Source organism: Microcaecilia unicolor, chromosome 3, assembly GCF_901765095.1.
Source record: "Microcaecilia unicolor chromosome 3, aMicUni1.1, whole genome shotgun sequence".
NCBI lineage: Eukaryota > Metazoa > Chordata > Amphibia > Gymnophiona > Siphonopidae > Microcaecilia > Microcaecilia unicolor.
Window position 1 is genome coordinate 200,555,259 of NC_044033.1, and position 20,190 is coordinate 200,575,448.

General features: G+C 49.6%; 1 protein-coding gene across 1 annotated transcript; it reads left to right on the forward strand.

The window, feature by feature from the left end:
* Positions 1 to 3,988: 3,988 nt before the first annotated feature.
* On the forward strand, positions 3,989 to 8,336 carry DNAJB1 (DnaJ heat shock protein family (Hsp40) member B1). Its single transcript, XM_030197123.1, has 3 exons — positions 3,989 to 4,404; positions 5,903 to 6,477; positions 6,861 to 8,336. The coding sequence occupies exons 1-3, from the start codon at positions 4,194 to 4,196 to the stop codon at positions 7,089 to 7,091; spliced, it is 1,017 nt and encodes a 338-aa protein (XP_030052983.1). The 5' UTR covers positions 3,989 to 4,193; the 3' UTR covers positions 7,092 to 8,336.
* Positions 8,337 to 20,190: the final 11,854 nt, after the last annotated feature.

The following is a 20,190-nucleotide window of genomic DNA, read 5'->3' on the forward strand; positions in this document are numbered from 1 at the left end:
TTGAATTTTGGAGGGAAAGTTCGTCAATGGATTTTTCCGCAAAAACTCAAATTGCAAACCTCATATCAAACCCTGAAGAAAGCCACAGCACAATGGCTGAAACATTGATTCCACTTACTCTGATGCCTGCTTGTGCCAACCATGCCCTCTTGCTACTGTCCTGCAAGGCCCTCAGCCTGCAGTGAGGTCTCTGACACCAGTGTCGACAGCCACCTGTGCTGGCACCCCTCAACGTCAGTGGAGGAAGCTTCGCCAGAGTCGAGAATGGAGCTGACGCCTCAACACCCCTCTCGGGGACATGGTTCCTCTGCATCGAGGCAGGCTTGGTCTTGGCCCTCCATAAGGAGTTTCTTGCTGACACTGATGAGGAGCTCTCATGGGAGTCTGACGAGGATCCACGGTACTTCTCAGAGGAGTCCTATGGTATCCCATCCGACCCCTCCCCTCCAGATGACAGGACGAAGTCCTCCACCTGAGAGACTTTCCTTCCCAGGGTTTGTACAGGAAATGGCGGCTGCTATTCCCATTCATTTGGAGATGGAGGACAAGTCCTGGGCTAAGATGTCGGGGGTCCTGGACTACGAATCTCCTCCTAGAGAGGCTGTGACGGTCCCTCTTCACCAGATCCTGAAGGATGTTCAGGTGAAGAACTGGGAGTCCCCTTTATCGATCTTTGTCCTGCCCAAAATGAAACACCATGTTTTGGATCCAGAGTTCCCCAGGGTTTGACAAGAGGCGGCAAGAATAGAACAACTGCAAAAATCGTGATGCCTAAGGGAACATGTTACTTGATGTTCCATCAATCAGACTAATTAGCCAAGGTGCTCAGTTACGGAACACGGTACTTTTGATGTGTCAGCTCAAAAAACGCAATTTATAAAACAACTTGAGTCATTTGTTTGGCCAGGCATTCTTGTCAAAGTTTTATTTTTATGGAACACACGTTCTTCTGATCTATAATGTTTCAGCTGTATAACAGTCTGGGAAAATAACTTAAGGCTCATTTTTTTGCTTAGATATTTTTATGGTAGATTTTATTACATCTTGTTATTTTGATGCTGTTTTATCTTTGTTAATTATATTAAGTATGTTTTAATTTTGTAACCCACCTAAAGTGGAAGGACAGCGTAGGCTATAAATATTTTTAAATACATAAATTAAATGCCTCCTCTACTGTCACAGGAGTTCCATCCAACCCTATGCAATGCCTGCATTCGCAGGACCCTTGCCTTGTTCTAGCCAGTCCTTAACTCTGCCAGGTACAGACAATGCTTTCCACAGATTTGTAACTAGCCTCCTCTACGGTGCATGCATTGCACTTCTACTACTACTACATAGAAATGCTAAATAGTAGTAGTAGTACTTCCAGTCCTCCCTATTCCTTGCCAAACAGAAATATTATTCTCAATTAACCAATTCTCTTGGCTCCAACCCTCGTCGCCTCTTCGCAACCCTCAACTCCCTACTTAAAGTGCCCTCCACTTCCACCCCCCACTCACTCTCTCCTCAAACATTAGCTGACTACTTCCGCGATAAAGTACAGAAGATAAACCTTGAATTCACCTCCAAGCCTTCTCCTCCCTGTGACTTCTTAACTCACTCCCTCAACCAACCTAACCTGTCCTCCTTCTCCTCCTTCCCTGAGATCACCGAAGAGGAAACTGCTCGCCTTCTTTCTTCCTCTAAGTGCACCACCTGTTCCTCTGACCCCATTCCCACCAATCTGCTTACCAACATCTCTCCTACAGTTAACCCCTCAATCTGTCACATCCTCAACCTCTCTCTCTCCACTGCTACTGTCCCTGACACCTTCAAGCACACTGTAGTCACTCCACTTCTTAAAAAACCATCACTTGACCCCACCTGTCCCTCCAATTACCGCCCCATCTCCCTTCTACCCTTCCTCTCCAAATTACTTGAACGCGCTGTCCACAGCCGCTGCCTTGATTTCCTCTCCTCTCAGGCCATCCTTGATCCGCTTCAATCCGGCTTTCGCCCACTACACTCAACAGAAACAGCTCTCTCCAAAGTCTGCAATGACCTGTTCCTTGCCAAATCCAAAGGTCACTCTCCATCCTTATCCTCCTCGACTTATCTGCCGCCTTCGACACCGTCAATCATAATTTACTTCTTGACACACTGTCTTCATTTGGATTCCAGGGCCCCGTCCTCTCCTGGTTCTCCTCGTATCTTTCCCAACGCACCTTCAGAGTATTTTCTAATGGCTCTTCTTCCACCCCCGTCCCGCTCTCTGTTGGGGTTCCCCAAGGATCTGTCCTTGGACCGCTTCTTTTCTCAATATACACCTCTTCCCTGGGCTCACTGATCTCATCACATGGTTTCCAGTACCATCTCTATGCCGATGACACCCAGCTCTACCTCTCCACTCCCGACATCAGTCGAAACCCAGGCCAAAGTCTCGGCCTGCCTCTCAGATATCGCCGCCTGGATGTCCAACCGTCACCTGAACATGGCAAAGACTGAGCTCCTTGTCTTCCCACCCAAACCCTCCTCTCCTCTTCCCCCACTCTCTGTCTCTGTTGACAACGCCCTCATCCTCCCCGTCTCGTCAGCCTGCAATCTCGGAGTCATTTTCGACTCCTCCCTCTCCTTCTCTGCCCATATCCAGCAGACAGCTAAGACCTGTCGCTTCTTCCTCTATAATATTAGCAAAATCCCCCCATTCCTCTCTGAACAGACCACCCGAACCCTCGTCCACTCACTCGTTACCTCTCGTCTTGACTATTGCAACCTTCTCCTTGCTGGTCTCCCGCTTAGCCACCTATCCCCCCTTCAATCTGTCCAAAATTCCGCTGCACGTCTTATCTACCGCGTGAACCGATACTCTCATATCACCCCTCTCCTCAAGTCGCTTCACTGGCTCCCGATTCACTACCGTATTCAGTTCAAGCTTCTCCTAACGACCTTCAAATGCACTCAATCTGCAGCCCTCCATTACCTCTCTACCCTCCTCTCCCCCTATGTCCCCACCCGTAACCTCCGCTCTCAGGACAAATCACTCCTATCTGTACCCTTCTCCACCACCGCTAACTCCAGACTCCGTCCCTTCTGCCTCGCATCACCTTATGCCTGGAACAGACTCCCCGGGACCATACGCCATGCGCCCTCCCTGCCCATCTTTAAGTCCTTACTCAAAACCCATCTCTTCTCCCTTGCTTTTGGCGCCTAACCACCTTCCCCATTCATGATACACTGACTACACTGACTACATAGTTTGTTACCTCTAGATTGTAAGCTCTCTTGAGCAGGGACTGTCCTTCCCCATGTTTTAACTTGTACAGCGCTGCGTAACCCTAGTAGCGCTATAGAAATGCTAAGTAGTAGTAGTAATAGTATTTCTATAGCGCTACAAGAATATTGCGCTGTACACCATACACAAAAGACAGTCCCTTTCTAGTAATAATCCCTGGTGCTGCTGCTGCACCTGCCTTCTCAGGGATCCCCAAATCGTCTGTCAATTCGCTAGTGAATCCCAAACTTTGCCACCAGATCTTGGAGCAGCACTAATTCCACTGTCGCACCCCAAGGATCACATCCAACTTCCCTTAATGTCGTGTGTGTCACAACTGACAGCACCGCAACCACGTGGCTCTCACCCTGCAAGGTGCAAGGGAGCAGGGAAAAACAAACAAAGGAGGCGGGGCTTGCAGAAAGCAGCCAATCCGGGTGACAGCTCGGGCGTCATCACGGGTTGGGGGGAGGGGGGACGGAGTAGTCATTCAGACGCCCGTCGGGGTCTCGCGCTGGAAGTGTGTACCCTCGTTACAAGAAACGGAATGAAAAGGAGAGGGATCTGGAACCGCGCGCTCGGCACCCTTTACTGAAGAAAAAAAAAGAAGGCGGGGAGTAGCGGGAGGGTGGAGGGGGCGGGGAGGAAAGAAAATCCGCGCGCCCTGATTGGCGGAGGGGGGGGCCGCGAGCGGGAAGCCACGCCCCTTTGCTTTATTGGGCGGGCGGAGCTGCGGCGCTCGCGCGCGCCCGGCCTTGGAAAGTTCTGGGCAGGTCTGGAAGGTTCGGCCGAGCTATAAATGGCGACGGGTGGCGGGCGCGCCGACCGCAGTTAGCGACAAGGCTGAGCGGGGAGCGGCTTGGCGTTGTTTTTATTTTTTAAATAGCTTCGGACAGTTAAAAGCGCTTTAGATCTTGCTGCTAGTGACAGTTCCGCTCTGGTCATGGGTAAGGACTATTATAAGACACTGGGGCTCAGCCGGGGCGCCACCGAGGAGGACATCAAGCGGGCGTATCGCAAGCAGGCCCTGCGCTACCACCCGGATAAGAACAAGGAACCGGGCGCCGAGGAGAAGTTCAAGGAAGTGGCCGAGGCCTACGACGTGCTCAGCGACCCTAAGAAACGCGAGGTGTACGACAAGTTCGGCGAGGAGGGTAAGTGAGGGAGGCTGGGCCTGGCCTCGACCCGTTTTCAGGGAGTAGTGGAGTGTAATGGCTCTGGCTATATCGGTCATTATTCATGGTGGGGTGGTAAGGTGTTCTGTAGCCATCTCTGGGTTGGGGGGGGGGTAACATGCCTTGTATCTCCTGGGGGGGGGGGGGGGAATGGCCGGCACTTGCACCCATATGCCTAGAACGTGGGGTAGGCAACGTTTTTGTCTGATTTGGGAGACTATAATGTGGGGGTGGTGTGGTTAATTAGCCCATGAGTGCCCAGTGTTCCCATAATAAGCTCCCATTGGGCACTAATGGGTTAAACACCCTTGGGACGCTCAGCTGTACGTTTACTTTCTAGCGTCCTGTTACTTCATGGTGTTTAAGGTGTGCTATGTCGTCATGACTAACTGGCAGATCTAGGCGATTTAAGATTCAAACATTTACAAACCAAGAGAAAGGAAAGCAACAGTGTAATTTGACAGGACAGACCTATCAGTCATATCAAGGTATATGGGTTTTTTTTCTGTGGTCTAGTAGGGAGGTGCTTTCCTGACTTGATATAATTTGAAACCCTGGTCTGTTGTGATAGTCCACTAGTAAAATTGGGGGGGGGGGGGGGGAAGAATCGCTTTCAAACTAGAGAATGAGGTGAGGACAAACTTTATCCACTCCATCCCCCAGCCTGCTCTCACAAACTACTTATCGTTTTTGGTTGCTTTTTGTACAAATTAAACTTTGCATTGCATGGGTTGAGGGCAAACCTGGTGCAAGAAGCAGACACCTGAAGTTGCACTAAGGTGTATGCTAGAGGTGATCTTTGACAGCTGGGGGGAGCTCTTGCCGATGATACCTTATAGCTCTTGCTGGAAGCTTCTAGCAAATTCAGTTTCATTATATTGTATCTTGGAGTTTGGTTTAAGTTTGTGGGGAATTCCATATAAAATATAAACATGTGGGTTTTGGTGGTGTTTAGATGTCTGGTTACTGGAGTACACCACTGAAACTTATACAAAATCATGTTGTAGATAAGCCAAGGATCCAGCTGGCTATCCTGACATTTAACAAAGTGCTTGAAGGAAGTAGAAAAACAAGATCACAGAAGCCAGATTAACCATAGGCTTGCATTGTAGTACTAACTTTGTATTTGATTTATTCTTGCTATACACTGCCTTGAGTGAATTCCTTCAAAAAGGCACTAAATTACTGTAATCTTTAGGATAGCTAATTTTGGCAATGGATTGCTTCTGTGGAGTAAAATAAAAATGCAGTTAAGCTAATTTTGTGGGAGAGGAATTATTCACATTACAGAATAAACCAGTCGTTTCTAAAATCTGCCAGAATTGGCCAGAGTACAGTATCAAGTTAGAGAACGTTACCTGTTTGGCTTAAGTGATTGTGTTTAATTTCTAACCTATTCCTTGTTGGTTGGTTCTCTGAATGTACTTGACTCTTTGAGATGCCAGGCTTTTAAAATTACATTTTCTACTCTTTTTAGGTCTGAAAGGTGGTGGAGGTGGTGGTGGTGGTGGAGGAGGACCTAATGGCTCTTCATTCAGTTATACCTTCCACGGAGACCCACATGCCATGTTTACAGAGTTCTTTGGTGGCCGGAATCCATTTGATACATTCTTCAGCGCACGGAATGGAGATGAAGATATGGATGTTGATGATCCCTTTGCCAGCTTTGGTGTAGGCAACTTTGGCAGTATGGGCTTCCCACGCTCCCGCACAATCCGAGAGAATGTTGGCCGGAAACAGGACCCTCCAGTGGTCCGTGATCTGAAGGTTTCCCTGGAGGAGGTGTACAGGGGATGCACCAAGAAGATGAAAATCTCTCACAAACGCTTGAATTCAGACAGAAGGACAACACGGACTGAGGACAAGATTCTAACAGTAGAAATCAAGAGAGGTTGGAAAGAGGGAACAAAGATAACCTTTCCTAAAGAGGGAGATGAGACACCTAACAACATTCCTGCTGACATCGTTTTTGTTGTAAAGGACAAGCCACACCCCACCTTCAAGCGAGATGGCTCAGACATAATCTACCCAGCCAAAATCAGCCTCAGACAGGTAAGTGAGGCATGCAGTTAAGTCGCAAGAGCAATATGATTTATTTTTTGTGGGTCTGGAAGGAGCAAGACTAGTTGAAGCATACTGGGGGCAGTGTAGATGAACCAAATAGTCTCTTCTACTGAGTGTTGAATGGAAGAGCTGTGAAGTATGCATAGATTTAGTATGAGCAACAGTTGATAAGAACTTTAGAACTTTTTCATGCAACTTGCATATGGTGGTGGGAGGATGGGGTAGTGGGACTAGCTGACTTCAGAGTTTGTGGCTTGTTAAAGCATTGTTAGGTGAAAGGTGAGGTATTTCATTCATATGTTCTGTTTCATTCTACTAAACCATTGAATCTCAAATCCACTGCTAGCCAGAAATTTCTCTGTCCCTTTCAGGCCTTGTGTGGCTGTACAATAGAGGCACCAACCCTGGACAACAGGACCATACCACTAGTGTTCAAGGATGTGATAAAACCTGGAATGAAACGAAGAATCCCAGGAGAAGGTCTTCCCCTACCAAAATCACCTAACCAAAGAGGAGACCTCATCATAGAGTTTGAAGTGAAATTTCCAGACAAAATTCCACAGTCTTCAAAAGAAGTCCTGGAGAGAATATTGCCAGCATAGCAAAGACACTAGTATGGACACTTTCTCCAGAGGGATTTTGGGTCTTATCTAGCATGGGTGAAGGGTTGAGAACTTTGGGAGGGATGCATGGACTTATGTCATACAGTACTTTACTCATAGTACAGGGCAGTGCTGATGATGTAAAAAGGGTTACGTTGTATTTTAAAGCTTCTTATTTTTTTAAATCTTATGACCAAAATTTATACCAACCTCTTATGTATGTCAGATGCCATCAGCCTTTCAGGCCATAACTTGTCAAACCTCACTTTAGTCCCTGTTGCTACTCAGCTCCCCACAACTTAATGTTAATAGTTTCCTGCTGTTCCTTCATCATATCTTGGCTTAACTTTGTTTTTCATATACATGAGCTCTTTTCTATTTCTGGTGCTGAAAGTGTCCATCTTCTAAACAGAATATTAAAGTATATTCTCAGTTTGCAGTGTATGTTGGGCAGAGCAGACTGCTGCTCCCTGGCAGAGTGGCTTTTTATTTTTATTTTTTTTATAAGCTTAGCTGCTGGTGCCAGAGGCTCTTCCCAGCCCACCTGCATATTGATGGGAGATTGAAGCTAATCTTGGCTTGAAGCTCAGTTGCATTATGGTGTCTTAGTACTTACTTTTCATAGCAGATAAAGCATCTGCTATTTGAAAATCTATGTATAGAGACCAGCCTCATGAGATAGGAAAGTGTGACTGGTTGTGTTAAGTTTCTACTTATCAAACTTGACTAGTAGCTACAATACAACCAGGGCTTAATTTCTGGGGAAATGGCCTACAGCACAGTTCTGCCACGTCTTAGTCTCTGGAGCAGTAGATATGTTCTACTTTAGCCCATTGCCCAGGTGGCCTAGAGTGCAGGGGGAGGGTTGAGCCTAGAGTAGAGATGTTAACTCTACTCTCCAATCAGCACTTTTGGCTTGACCACTCCATTTTGCTGCAGCTTGAGCCCTGGGTACAACACTGGTCTTTGTCCTAGTGCAGTTTTTCTGAGTCACTATTTATTTCAGCTTAAATGTGTAAGGTTGTTGAGCTGACTTAAAACCCCCACCTCTACTTCTCTTGACAGGCTACTTTTTTCTATTGGGGGAATTGTCTGCACAACCCTAGAAGTCCTTTTGATAAAAGGGCCTTTGCTTCTGTTAAAGGAGCATAATAGAATTTCTGTACATAACTTTTTTTTTAATTTGTATTAAAATTTATGTAAAGCCTTACGTTTCAGTATATTAAAGTATCTACCATGATATGACAAATTGATGTGGTTTTTTTATGGCCAGAGTATTACATGTGCTGTGAAATCTAGTTATTCATAGCCTGTTTTCAAACAATCATAGGGAACAGACTGATCTTGCAAGTGAACAAGAGTACACTTCCACTTATGGAACTCGCATTCTGTCAGAGGTCCCTGTGCTTTGCACCCCCTTTTGAGGATCCCTGAACTTTTTGGAAAGTAATCTCCTCTTCCTCGGCTCCAAGCTGGTTCCACAATACCTCTTCATTTTGCTGTCCCTCTTCCCCTATTGCTGGTTGTATCTCCAAAATGCTTCCATCCTGCACAATTGCTGCTGCTACTGCTGCTTCCATGCAGTAACAGCTGCTGATCTGCTTCTACCTTTCTGTTGGCCAATGCTCAAAACGCTGGTGCCGTATGTAACTTCCCAATGCTCAACACTAATATGCAAATTATACGCACAAAGCATGAGCATTGGGAAATTAAGGGGGGGGGGGGGGGGAGAGATGTTCACAGTAAGCACATGCCCAGACAATCCTTGAAGCACAGGTTCCAGTGTGTTCTTTCAGCTTGTATGTGCTCTGACTTGCACACTTGTCTTGCTGCCAGCATTTAAGAGCTTGCCTGGGCTGGCTTCTGTTACGAACTTAATGCTGAAAACCTAATACCCGCTTGCAGCCTTAGAGAGGATTTCCCACAATTCTCTGCTTTTTTTTTTTTTAAGGGTGGCTTTGTGTGCTGAGCATCAGGAGGTAATAGGAAATGACATCATTATTATCTGACTACATTTGCATGCTATTTGTGCTCAGCTTTGGCATGCACATTTGTCTCTTGCACTAGAGCCCACTGCATTCTTGGCTCACTAATGCCAGTGCTAGGGTTTGAGCATATCCCTGTGTATTTGCTTTAATCCATAGAAGTAGATGGCTCTCTATTCTGCAGCTTAAGACACTGCTGGAGGACTGGAGGCGAGTTGAGGTTAGTGCTGTACATATAATTTAGCTTCATGTGTGTGGGATTAGACTGGTCTCACCACACCACCCCCATAATGTGAGCAGTTAAGTAATCTTAGCATAGATAGTGCCTAACATTGAGTTATTTTTCTCTGAATCTCGTGCGGTTTGACCTCTTTCCAAACCCTTTGGGATGGGTGTGGGCATAACTGGTTAAGAGGCTCAGTTCTTATCACATGCTGTAAGGTTTTGATTTGCTTTCTTAAATCAATAAATGGCAGGAGTATAGATCACTATCAGTACATGGAAGTGTTAATGTGAATTTTATTTGGTGCCTTAGCTCGCAAGAGGGTGAGGAGTTACTTGCAAGCACATCACAATCAAAATAACTGGCCAGTTTGTTCTTGATTGGCATCTGAGCTATTACAGTATTCACAAAACTAAAATGTAAAAAGAAGTATCTTTAACCCTTATGTAGAGAGGTAGTAACTAGGACTTAGGTACTAAGCACTTAAATAGAATATCAGAACTGAAGGACAAGGCATAAGGGTCAGGAAGAAGGGGCAGGTCTGGGTGCTGGTCCTAGGTGCTAGTAGCTGAAAAATGTCTTGAACTGTTTTAACATACAAGTGTGTCCCTCCTAACCAAGCCTTGAACACTTGCCTAGGTCGCTTGTCCTGAGAGAAACATTAGTATTTCTTCATTTGACCTCAGTTTGAGATGTTTATCCTTGCTATGTCAGCTTTTGTGTCACTATCACATGATTTATAAGACTGTGGAACCAAAAATTAGGAAAACGCCATAAGATAGGAAAGATAGCAGAAACAGTCATTTCCTTAGAGTCCCTCCGAACCAGCCCACAATTTGACATGGGTTGTGCACTCCTTCCAGCAGGTGGAGAATGAGAACTCTGACTCTCGTGAGAGCTAGTAAGAGTCCAGGATACCGTGTTTCCCCGAAAATAAGACACTCTTATATTAATTTTTGCCCCCAAAAATGCGCTAGGTCTTATTTTCAGGGGCTGTCTTATTTTTCGGGGAAACATTGGGGTTGGCCCGCCCGCCCTCTGTCGCTCCCGGAACTAACCTTAAACGCTTCCTTTCACCTTCGCAGCAGCAGGGCAGGCCACTCCTTCCTTCCGTGTCCCGCCCTTGCCTGACGTAACGTCCGCGAGGGCGGGGCACGGAAGGAAGGAGAGGTCTGCCCTGCTGCTGCTTGCTGCGAAGGTGAAAGGAGGCGTTCAAGGTTAATTCCGGGAGCGACGGAGGGTGGGTGAAGGGGGGGGCCCGGCGGCCTTGTCCAGCTCTCGGTGGCCCTGCTTTCAAACAAAAATTTGCTAGGTCTTACTTTCGGGGGAGGCCTTATATCTACCAATTCAGGAAAACCTCTACTAGGTCTTATTTTCGGGGGATGTCTTACTTTCGGGGAAACAGGGTAGCTAGAGTGAGAGCCAGTGTTCTCAGTCTCCAGCAGGTGGAAGGAGGTGAGCCCTTCAGGCTTTCTAATTTTCTCTCCTTCAGTTTTAATGACTATTTAATTTTTGCTTTCCCTTAAGGAGTTTACTCAATCTTGTATTTTCCTCTAATCTAAACCCACCATTCCATATCATCAAGCTGATCAATCCATAGACTGGTGGGTTGTGTCCATCTACCAGCAGGTGGAGACAGAGAGCAAACTTTTGCCTCCCTATATGTGGTCATGTGCTGCCGGAAACTCCTCAGTATGTTCTCTATCTCAGCAGGTGGTGGTCACACACAGCAGCAGCTCTGGCTAGGCCTCCAAGCCTAATCCTTAGGTTTTGTTGAGGCCTGGGGTTGAGGGCTCTTTTGAGCAAGTGCAAACCTGGTGGTGCCAGGTCCCTCCTTTTCTCCCCCCCTCCCGCTGGCTCCGTTTATAAAAAAAAAAAAAAAAAATATTTTTAAACGTCTTTAAAGGCGTTTAATTCGACGTTTCTTTAAACGTTCATTGCAACTACTCACTGGGACACCAGTTCGTTACAGCTCGGAGCGGCAAGCAGGTAATTTTACCTTTTTATAGCGGGCAGGGGGTTCCCCGATTCTTCTCCTCGTGGCAATGGCGTCGGAGGGCGAGGGCGCAAAGGGTCGCTCCCCGGATCGCTGGAGCGCTTCTAGAGGGGATGCGGGGGTTTTAGAACCTGATTCGCCCTTGATGGGTGATAGTTTAGTGACCGATGAATGTCCCGGTCGTTCCTCCGGCGTGGCGGTTTTTTCCCGCCATAAACGCCCATCCCCCGCTCCTCGCCTCCGCCATCTTGGCCGGCCACGCGGCTCGGACGGCTTCGGGGCCGCCCTTGAGGTTGGAGACATTAATGCCATGAACGCCCTTAATTTGGGCCACGGCACAAAAGCGGCTAAAGTTAAGCGCCGTTCTTCCCGCGCGGCTCCTTCACGGAGTTTCGCGCCGGACGCCATTTTGGATGCGCAGCATGTCTCTCCCCCGCTATTGCGAGCGCCGGTTGAGAGTGCGTCTAGGGCTGTTGCCCAGGCTGCGGAAGTGCACAGTCTGGGGGGTTTCTCCCCCGAGTTTGTTTTGCTGCTGCATCAGGCTTTCCTCATGCAAAACGCTGCCCCTGCTCCCTCTTCTGATAAAGAGGTTGAGGTTCCCAGAGGTAAACGCCCTCGGGTTGATTTCCAGGCCTTGGAGGACTTTTGTCTCCTCCGATGTAGATGAGGGCAGCGTGTCTGAGGTCTCCCAACGATCCTTTGCGGATTCCTTGGAGGAGATAGATCCCCGCTCGGATGGAGCGGATGACCACTCTGCAGCGCGGCTTTTTAGCCCAGAGGATTTGCCCAACCTGTTGTTACAGGCCATGGACACTTTGAAGATTTCCTCTCCGGAGGACGTCTCTCCCTCAGCCCCTGTTGGCTCTGCCATTATGCTGGGGATGAAGCGCCCGCCTAGAACCTTCCACGTGCATGATGCCATGCACACCTTAATTGCGGCTCAATGGGATGTCCCGGAAACGAGCCTTAAAGTGGCTAGGGCTATGTCCCGCCTCTATCCTTTGGCTGTGAGTGAACGTGAGGCCTATCTGTGGCCTACCGTGGATTCTTTAATCACTGCGGTGACTAAGAAAACGGCGTTGCCGGTGGAAGGTGGCACGGCCCTAAAGGACGCCCAAGACAGAAGATTGGAGGCGGCCTTAAGGTCGTCCTTGGAGGCAGCTGCTTTAAGTTTGCAGGCCTCAGTTTGCGGCTCCTATGTGGCCAGGGCGTGCCGGACTATGGTGCAGCGGGCTTCCCCCTCGGATCATTCCTTGAGGGCTGATTGGCCGGCCCTGGAATCGGGCTTAGCCTATTTGGCAGACTTGCTGTATGATGTCTGGAGAGCCTCAGCTAAAGGCATGGCTCAGACAGTCTCTGCACGGCGGTGGCTTTGGCTGAAACATTGGTCTGCTGACCACGCCTCTAAATCCCGCCTGGCTAGATTGCCTTTTAAAGGCAAGCTGCTCTTTGGGGTCGAGCTGGACAAAATCGTGACCGATCTCGGCACGTCTAAGGGCAAGAAATTACCAGAGGTCAGGGCTCGGGTTAGTACTCGTCCCGATACTTCCATACCGCCCGGGCAAGTCGGGTTCCTCTGCCCCCTCTTCCTTCAAGAGGAATTTCTCCCCCAAGCAGCATTCCTTTCGCAGAGACCGCCGTCCCGGAGGTGCTCCCTCCGGTCCTCCCCCAGGGTCTCGTACCCAATGACGGGGCCTTGGTCCATGCCCCAGTGCAGATTGGAGGACGGCTGTCCTCGTTTCTGGGCGAGTGGACCACTATAACTTCAGACGCGTGGGTGCTGGAAGTCATCAGAGACGGCTACAAGCTAGAGTTCTGCCAACCCTTAAGAGACGGGTTTGTACTCTCTCCCTGCAAGTCTCCGGTCAAGCTGTGGTAGTGCAGCAGACCTTGGACAACCTGATCCGCCTGGGTGCGGTCGTTCCGGTGCCAAAAAATCAGATTGGCAAGGGACGTTACTCCATTTACTTTGTGGTTCCAAAGAAAGGAGGTTCTGTCCGGCCTATCCTCGACCTCAAAGGGGTCAATCGGGCCTGGAAAGTGAGGCACTTTCGCATGGAGACTCTCCGCTCTGTTATAGCGGCAGTGAAGGCAGGAGAGTTCTTGGCTTCCTTGGACATCAAGGAAGCGTACCTGCATATTCCCATCTGGCCTCCTCTCCAACGCTTTCTGCGTTTTACAGTCCTGAGACGACACTTCCAGTTCAGAGCCCTCCCTTTCGGGTTGGCTACTGCTCCGCGGACCTTTTCCAAAGTAATGGGGGTCATAGCGGCCTTCCTGCTAAAGGAAGGAGTACAAGTCCATCCGTATCTGGACGACTGGTTGATCCGAGCCCCCTCTTATGCAGAGTGCGGCAAAGCTATGGACCGGGTAGTTGCTCTTTTGAGCTCCCTGGGATGGATCATCAACTGGAAGAAGAGCCAGCTGCGCCCGACTCAGTCCCTGGGGTATCTGGGAGTTCGATTCGACACCCAAGTGGGCAGAGTGTTCCTGCCAGACAATCGGATTGTCAAGCTTCAGGCTCAGGTGGACTAGTTCCTAGTAGCCTCTCCTATTCGGGCTTGGGACTACGTGCAGCTGTTGGGCTCTATGACGGCCACGATGGAAGTAGTGCCCTGGGCCAGGGCTCATATGAGACCACTACAGCTATCTCTGCTGCTGCGCTGGACTCCGATGTCGGAGGATTACGCTGTGCGCCTTCCCGTGGACCCAGCAGTGCGCAAGGCGCTGAGCTGGTGGACGCAGACAGACAAGTTGTCTGCAGGATTGCCTCTGGTGACCCCGGAGTGGATTGTCGTCACGACAGACGCCTCTTTGATGGGCTGGGGAGCCCACTGCTTGGGAAGGACAGCGCAGGGGCTCTAGTCTCCTGCAGAGGCAAGTGGTCTATCAACCTCCTGGAACTCAGAGCCATTCGGTTGGTGTTATTGGAGTTCATCCCGGTACTCGTGTTGAAGCCTGTACGGGTCCTGTCGGACAATGCCACGGCTGTGGCCTATATCAACCGCCAGGGAGGTACCAGAGCGCCCCTCTAGCCAAGGAGGCTATGAGTCTTTGCCAGTGGGCGGAAGCGAACCTGGAGCAGCTTTCAGCGGCCCACATTGCCGGAGTCATGAATGTCAAGGCGGACTTTCTCAGTCGCCATACCTTGGAGCCCGGAGAGTGGCAACTATCTGCTCAGGCGTTCTTGGACATCACGAAGCGCTGGGGCCAGCCGAGCCTAGATCTGATGGCGTCATCGGCCAATGGCCAAGTGCCGCGCTTTTTCAGCAGAGGACGGGACCCTCGATCCCTGGGAGTAGATGCTCTTCTCCAACAGTGGCCGACACAAGAGCTCCTCTATGTGTTCCCGCCCTGGCCCATGTTGGGCAGGGTGCTAGACCGGGTGGCAAAGCATCCCGGCAGGGTAATCCTGGTGGGTCCGGATTGGCCCAGACGTCCCTGGTATGCGGACTTGTTCAGGCTCTCAGTCGACGATCCTCTGCGGCTGTCAGTGGAGCAGGGCCTGTTACATCAGGGTCCCGTGGTGATGGAGGATCCCTCTCCCTTTGGTCTTACGGCCTGGCTATTGAGCGGCAGCGTCTGAGGAAGAAGGGCTTCTCAGACAAGGTCATCGCCACTATGCTGAGAGCGAGGAAGCGCTCTACTTCTACTGCTTACGCCAGGGTTTGGCGTATCTTTGCAGCATGGTGTGAAGCAGGCTCACTTTCTCCCTTCACTGCTCCAATTTCTTCAGTGTTGGCGTTCCTGCAAGAAGGTCTGGAGAAAGGCCTGTCGCTCAGTTCCCTTAAAGTCCAGGTAGCGGCTCTGGCTTGCTTCAGGGGCCGCCTGAAGGGTGCTTCCCTGGCTTCGCAGCCAGATGTGGTGCGCTTTCTCAAGGGAGTTAATCACCTGCGCCCTCCTCTGCACTCAGTGGTGCCTGCGTGGAATCTCAACCTGGTGCTAAGAGCATTGCAGAAGCCGCCTTTGGAACCCTTGTCGAGGGCATCTCTGAAAGACCTGACGTTGAAAGCAGTCTTTTTGGTGGCTATCACTTCAGACAGAAGAGTTTCCGAGCTCCAGGCGCTCTCATGTCGAGAGCCTTTTCTGCAGTGCACTGAGGCAGGAGTGACTATTCGCACAGTGCCTTCCTTCCTGCCCAAGATTGGTTCTCGCTTCCATGTGAATCAGCAGCTCTGTCTCCCTTCCTTTCGTAGGGAGGACTACCCAGAGGAGTACTCCGCTCTTGAATATCTGGATGTGAGACGAGTCATCATCAGATACTTGGAAGTGACCAATGATTTCCGGAAATCGGATCATCTGTTTGTCCTGTTTGCAGGTCCTCGTAAGGGTCTGCAGGCTGCTAAGCCTACAGTGGCAAGATGGGTCCAGGAAGCCATTGCAGCGGCTTATGTGGCCGCGGGGAAGGTGCCGCCTATCCAGCTGAAGGCTCACTCCACGAGAGCTCAGGCGGCCTCGATGGCAGAGGCCGGATCCGTCTCCTTGGAAGAGATATGCAAGGCGGCAATGTGGGCTTCGGCTCATACATTCTCCAAGCATTACCGTTTGACTGTGGCTGCACGGGCGGAGGCCCGGTTTGGAGCTTCAGTGTTGAGGTCAGGGATTTCTATGTCCCGCCCTGGGTGAGTACTGCTTCGGTACATCCCACCAGTCTATGGATTGATCAGCTTGATGATATGGAAGGTAAAATTATGTATAATCATACCTGATAATTTTCTTTCCATTAATCATAGCTGATCAATCCATAGCCCCTCCCAGATATCTGTACTGTTTATATTCTGGTTGAATTTTAGGTTCAAGTTTAGCCTTCAGTTACTTCAGGAGGACTTCGTGTTCAAGTTCTTCTTTCACTTGGATTCTTCAAGAGTTGAGACGACTTTGTGTTACAGTGAGCTGCTGCATTCCTCTCCCCTCCGTTTTACGGGGCTGGATTGAGACATAAATTCTGCCGGCACTCCCTCCCGCTTCGTGCGGCTGTAGGGCAGCTTTGTACCCCTCCCGCTTCGGCGGTGTTAGGGTCAGTCAGCTCCTCCCGCGGTTGCGGTTGCAGGATAAGCCAGATCCCCCCGCATCGGCGGGTGTGGTGTCCCTCCCCCGCTCCGCGGGGATGAGCTGGACGGATTCCCCTCCCCCACTTGTGTGGGGATGAGCTGGGTTAATTCCCCTCCCCCGTTTCGGCGGTGGTGAGCTGGGCAGAGTGTCCCTTCGTGGGTGTAATTCTCTAAGTGCTGAGTCCTGCGGATGGAGCTTTGATATCGACATACTGAGGAGTTTCCGGCAGCACATGACCACATATAGGGAGGCAAAAGTTTGCTCTCTATCTCCACCTGCTGGTAGATGGACACAACCCACCAGTCTATGGATTGATCAGCTATGATTAATGGAAAGAAAATTATCAGGTATGATTATACATAATTTTACCTTTCTAGGTGCTTAAAGAGATGTTTGGTTCGGCTTTAATTTTTTTTCCTAGAAGCCAGTTCTGAAGGGACTCCAGGTCCATTCTACCAGGGCAGCCAATGTCATAAGCAGAGCATTTTTTGTTTTGGTTCCTCGGATGTATGTCAGGCAGTGACATGGTTTCCCTGGCATTCTTTTTGAATCTTTACAGGCTGGAGGTCCAGTGATGTCAGTATGCCACTTTTGGAGCCAGTGCTCTTACAGCCAGATGGTTATGGTCCCACTCTTATGGGTACTGGCTCTGTTACATCCCATCAGTTACATTCTGGGCCGGTCCGGAGGGACACTAAGGAAGGAGAAATTAGTTCTTACCTGTTAATTTGCTTTCCTTTAGTCCCTCCGAATCGGCCTAGATCCCTTCCTGGCCAGAGCTTTAGGGAAGAGCTGCTTTGTCTGTTTGACTTTGGTGATTAGGTTACTGATGCTCTTTTTTTTTTTTTTTTTAAGTTTTTCAGGTATTTTCTTGTAGGCTCACAGTGGCTGTTTGAGTTCTCCAGTTGCACAGAAGCTTTTTCTCCTTTCTATTCTGCTTTGTAAAGATAATAGTTAATCTCACTCTGGCTATACTGGGCTCTTATTGGCTCTCATGAGACTCCTCAGTCTCCACCTGCTGAAAGGAGTGCACAACCCATCAGTCACATTTTGGGCTGGTCTGGAAGGACTAAATGAAAGCAAATTAGCAGGTAAGAACTGTCTCCTTTTTTTTCCTTTGCATTTCTGATATGAAGGTATTGTACTTGAATCTCATTTTCTTCATTTCTATTAAGCTGTAAGGACAGTTGCCCAGCTAAAGGCAAAGCACTCCACCTTTTCAAATTATGGTAAAAAGTGCAGAGGTGCCATAATACTGTATGACATCATCCCTTCTAGGCCACCTTAAACCTTTTCTCATTGAGGGTATCTTCAAGAGCAAGATCTAAAGAGTGTTTCTAAGTGCATTTGCCTTGCTCTTCCTCCACCCTTTCACAAGTGTGGTTTTGGGGGGGTGGAGATTGGTACAATGGGGCCACCACTTAAAAGCTAGGTTATGCTAAAAGAACAGGGCTGTATCTTTGATACCATAAAATACAGGACCAATGTGTGTGATTTCTCAGAAGCAATGTATAAGTTAACATACTATCTACTGATGAATGTGCTGTAACACAGGCTAGCAACTGAGTGGTATCTGTACCCTGAGCTCTATATAAAGACTGATGGGGTGATTATCTTCACCTTGTCCTCTGATCCTGTAAGGTGCGTTGTGTACAGTGTTAATGCAGAGTGAAGAGGGTGAGGCTGTTTCTCTGATAATTAAGTTTAACTGTCAGCATTCCACCTGCAGGCTGAACGACACTGTAGAGGTTTCCAGCAAGTCTGCCTAATTTTACATGTTTCCTAACTTCCCTATAGACTGTGCCTGTTTGCTAGAGCTATTCCTCAGGGACCCTCTAGACCAGTCAAGATGCTTGGGTTATGCACTCCTACCAGCAGAGGGAGACTGAGAACACTAAAACTGTAACAATGTATAAGCCACCTGCTGACCCCCAAGCAGCCAGTAAATCTGTCTCCAGCAGAGGGTAGATGTGCAGCCTGAGCAGCAGTCTGGTCTGGTAGGCCTGGGATTTTTTAGGCCTTTTGTGGGTTAGCACCCTCTACTTAGAATCTGTGTGCTTCAGGGAAGTGGGTCCGGTGGGGCTCCGTTTTTCCCCTGGGGTGTCGCACGCGGTGATCGGGTCCCTCCCCCTGCTGTGCTCTCCTGAGCAGTCAGCCCTGTGCCTTGGCTCCTGTGTGATTGCAGGAACCTTGAGAGCCATAGCTCTTGTCAGCTTTTAGCAACCAGGGTGGGAGGTAAGCTAGTTGAAAGAAAAGAAAAAAAGCTCTGCTTGTTTTTGGGGCTGACCAGGAGAGCTGCAGTGCGTTTGAGAGAGTGTGAGTCTGGGCGCTGCTGCCTGTTGGGTTGCTTACCTCCTTCCCTGAGGGATGTTGGCGGGGAAACCATCCTGTTGCCGGTTCTGTGCGTGCCGAGGTGTGGACGTGCCGGAGGCACAATGCAGGCTCTGTGGGGAGCCAGAACGCCTCTTCGCCTCCGGTATTGTCCGCAGAGGTTTCCAGGGTCAGCTCAGGCTCTGTTGATATGTCCTTGCTCCCGGGTGCGGTAGCGGTGATTCCGATTTTGGCGGGAACCGTCGCCACCTTGGTTTCCTCCGGCCTGTGGTTTCGCCTCAGACGTTGCAGGATTTTCGGGGGCAGAATGTAGGCTGGTCTGAGTGCTCAGGGGGCATGGGATTCCCACCTGATTTTATTTGGCTGATGATCCAGGTGTGGAAGTCAGGATCTCAGCAGGCAGACCTTCAGAAGGGGGTAAGTCCCTTAGTTGCCAAACACCCTCGTCTGGCGTGGTCAGAAGACCCTGAGTTTTTGTCCTTACAGCACTCTGAAGAGGAGTGCAGTGATCTTGGAGATGATGTTCTTTTGGACACCTGTCCTGAGGAGGAGGGGTCCTTGCCAGGTGAAGATCCCTCGGTAGTGAGGATCTTTCATAGAGATGAGCTGGCTGAATTGATCAGGTGGTTGCTACACTTTGATTCTCATGAGACCACGGTGGCGGAGGTAAAGCAGGTAGACCCATTGGTTAAGGGTATTCGCCGGTCTTCCCATTCTTTTCCCATGAATAAAGACCTCAGAGATATGGTCATGCAGGAGTGGTCTTCCCCAGATTCTGCTTGTAGGGTGGCTAGAGCATTGGTGAGGCTTTATCCTCTTCCGCAAGAGGATAGGGACTCAAAGTCTCCTACAGTAGACGCTGTGGTGACAGCGGTCACTAAAGCCACTGCTATTCCTGTTGATGGGGGGGGGGGGGGGCTGCTCTCAGGGATCCTCAAGATAGGAATCCTTTATTAGGTGTAGTTTTGATCTGTCCGCCTTGTCGCTGCAGGCCTCGGTGTGTGGAGGTTTAGTAGCTCATGCTTGCTTCAGCTGGGTGCAGGAACTAGCCAAGCTGAAGATGGGCTCTTCTTTCTTAGCGGATGCTCTTTATCGTTTGCTGCGAGCCTCTGCAAAAAAAATATGGCATTGGTTGTGGGAGCTCAGCGTACGCAGCCCTTTCGTAGAGGCCGCTGGCGAGGTCGGGATGCATCTTCAGTGGGTTCCGCCTTGGTGCGTGCCTCGCAATGAAGGTGTACGGGTCCAGCCTCTAGTTCGCGTGGGTGCTCATCTACGTAAGTTTTACCAGAGGTGGACCAATATCACATCGGATCAGTGGCTGCTCGAAGTGGTGTGCGACGGGTATGTCCTAGAGTTCGATGGCCCTCTTCCCGATTTTTTTCTGGGATCTCCGTGTCGCTCTCATCTCAAAGCCAGGGCAATTCGCCAAACCCTCCTTCGGTTCCCGTACCCACCTCAGAGAGGGGGGTGGGTTGTAACTCTATTTCGTGGTTCCCAAGAAGTTGGGTGCCT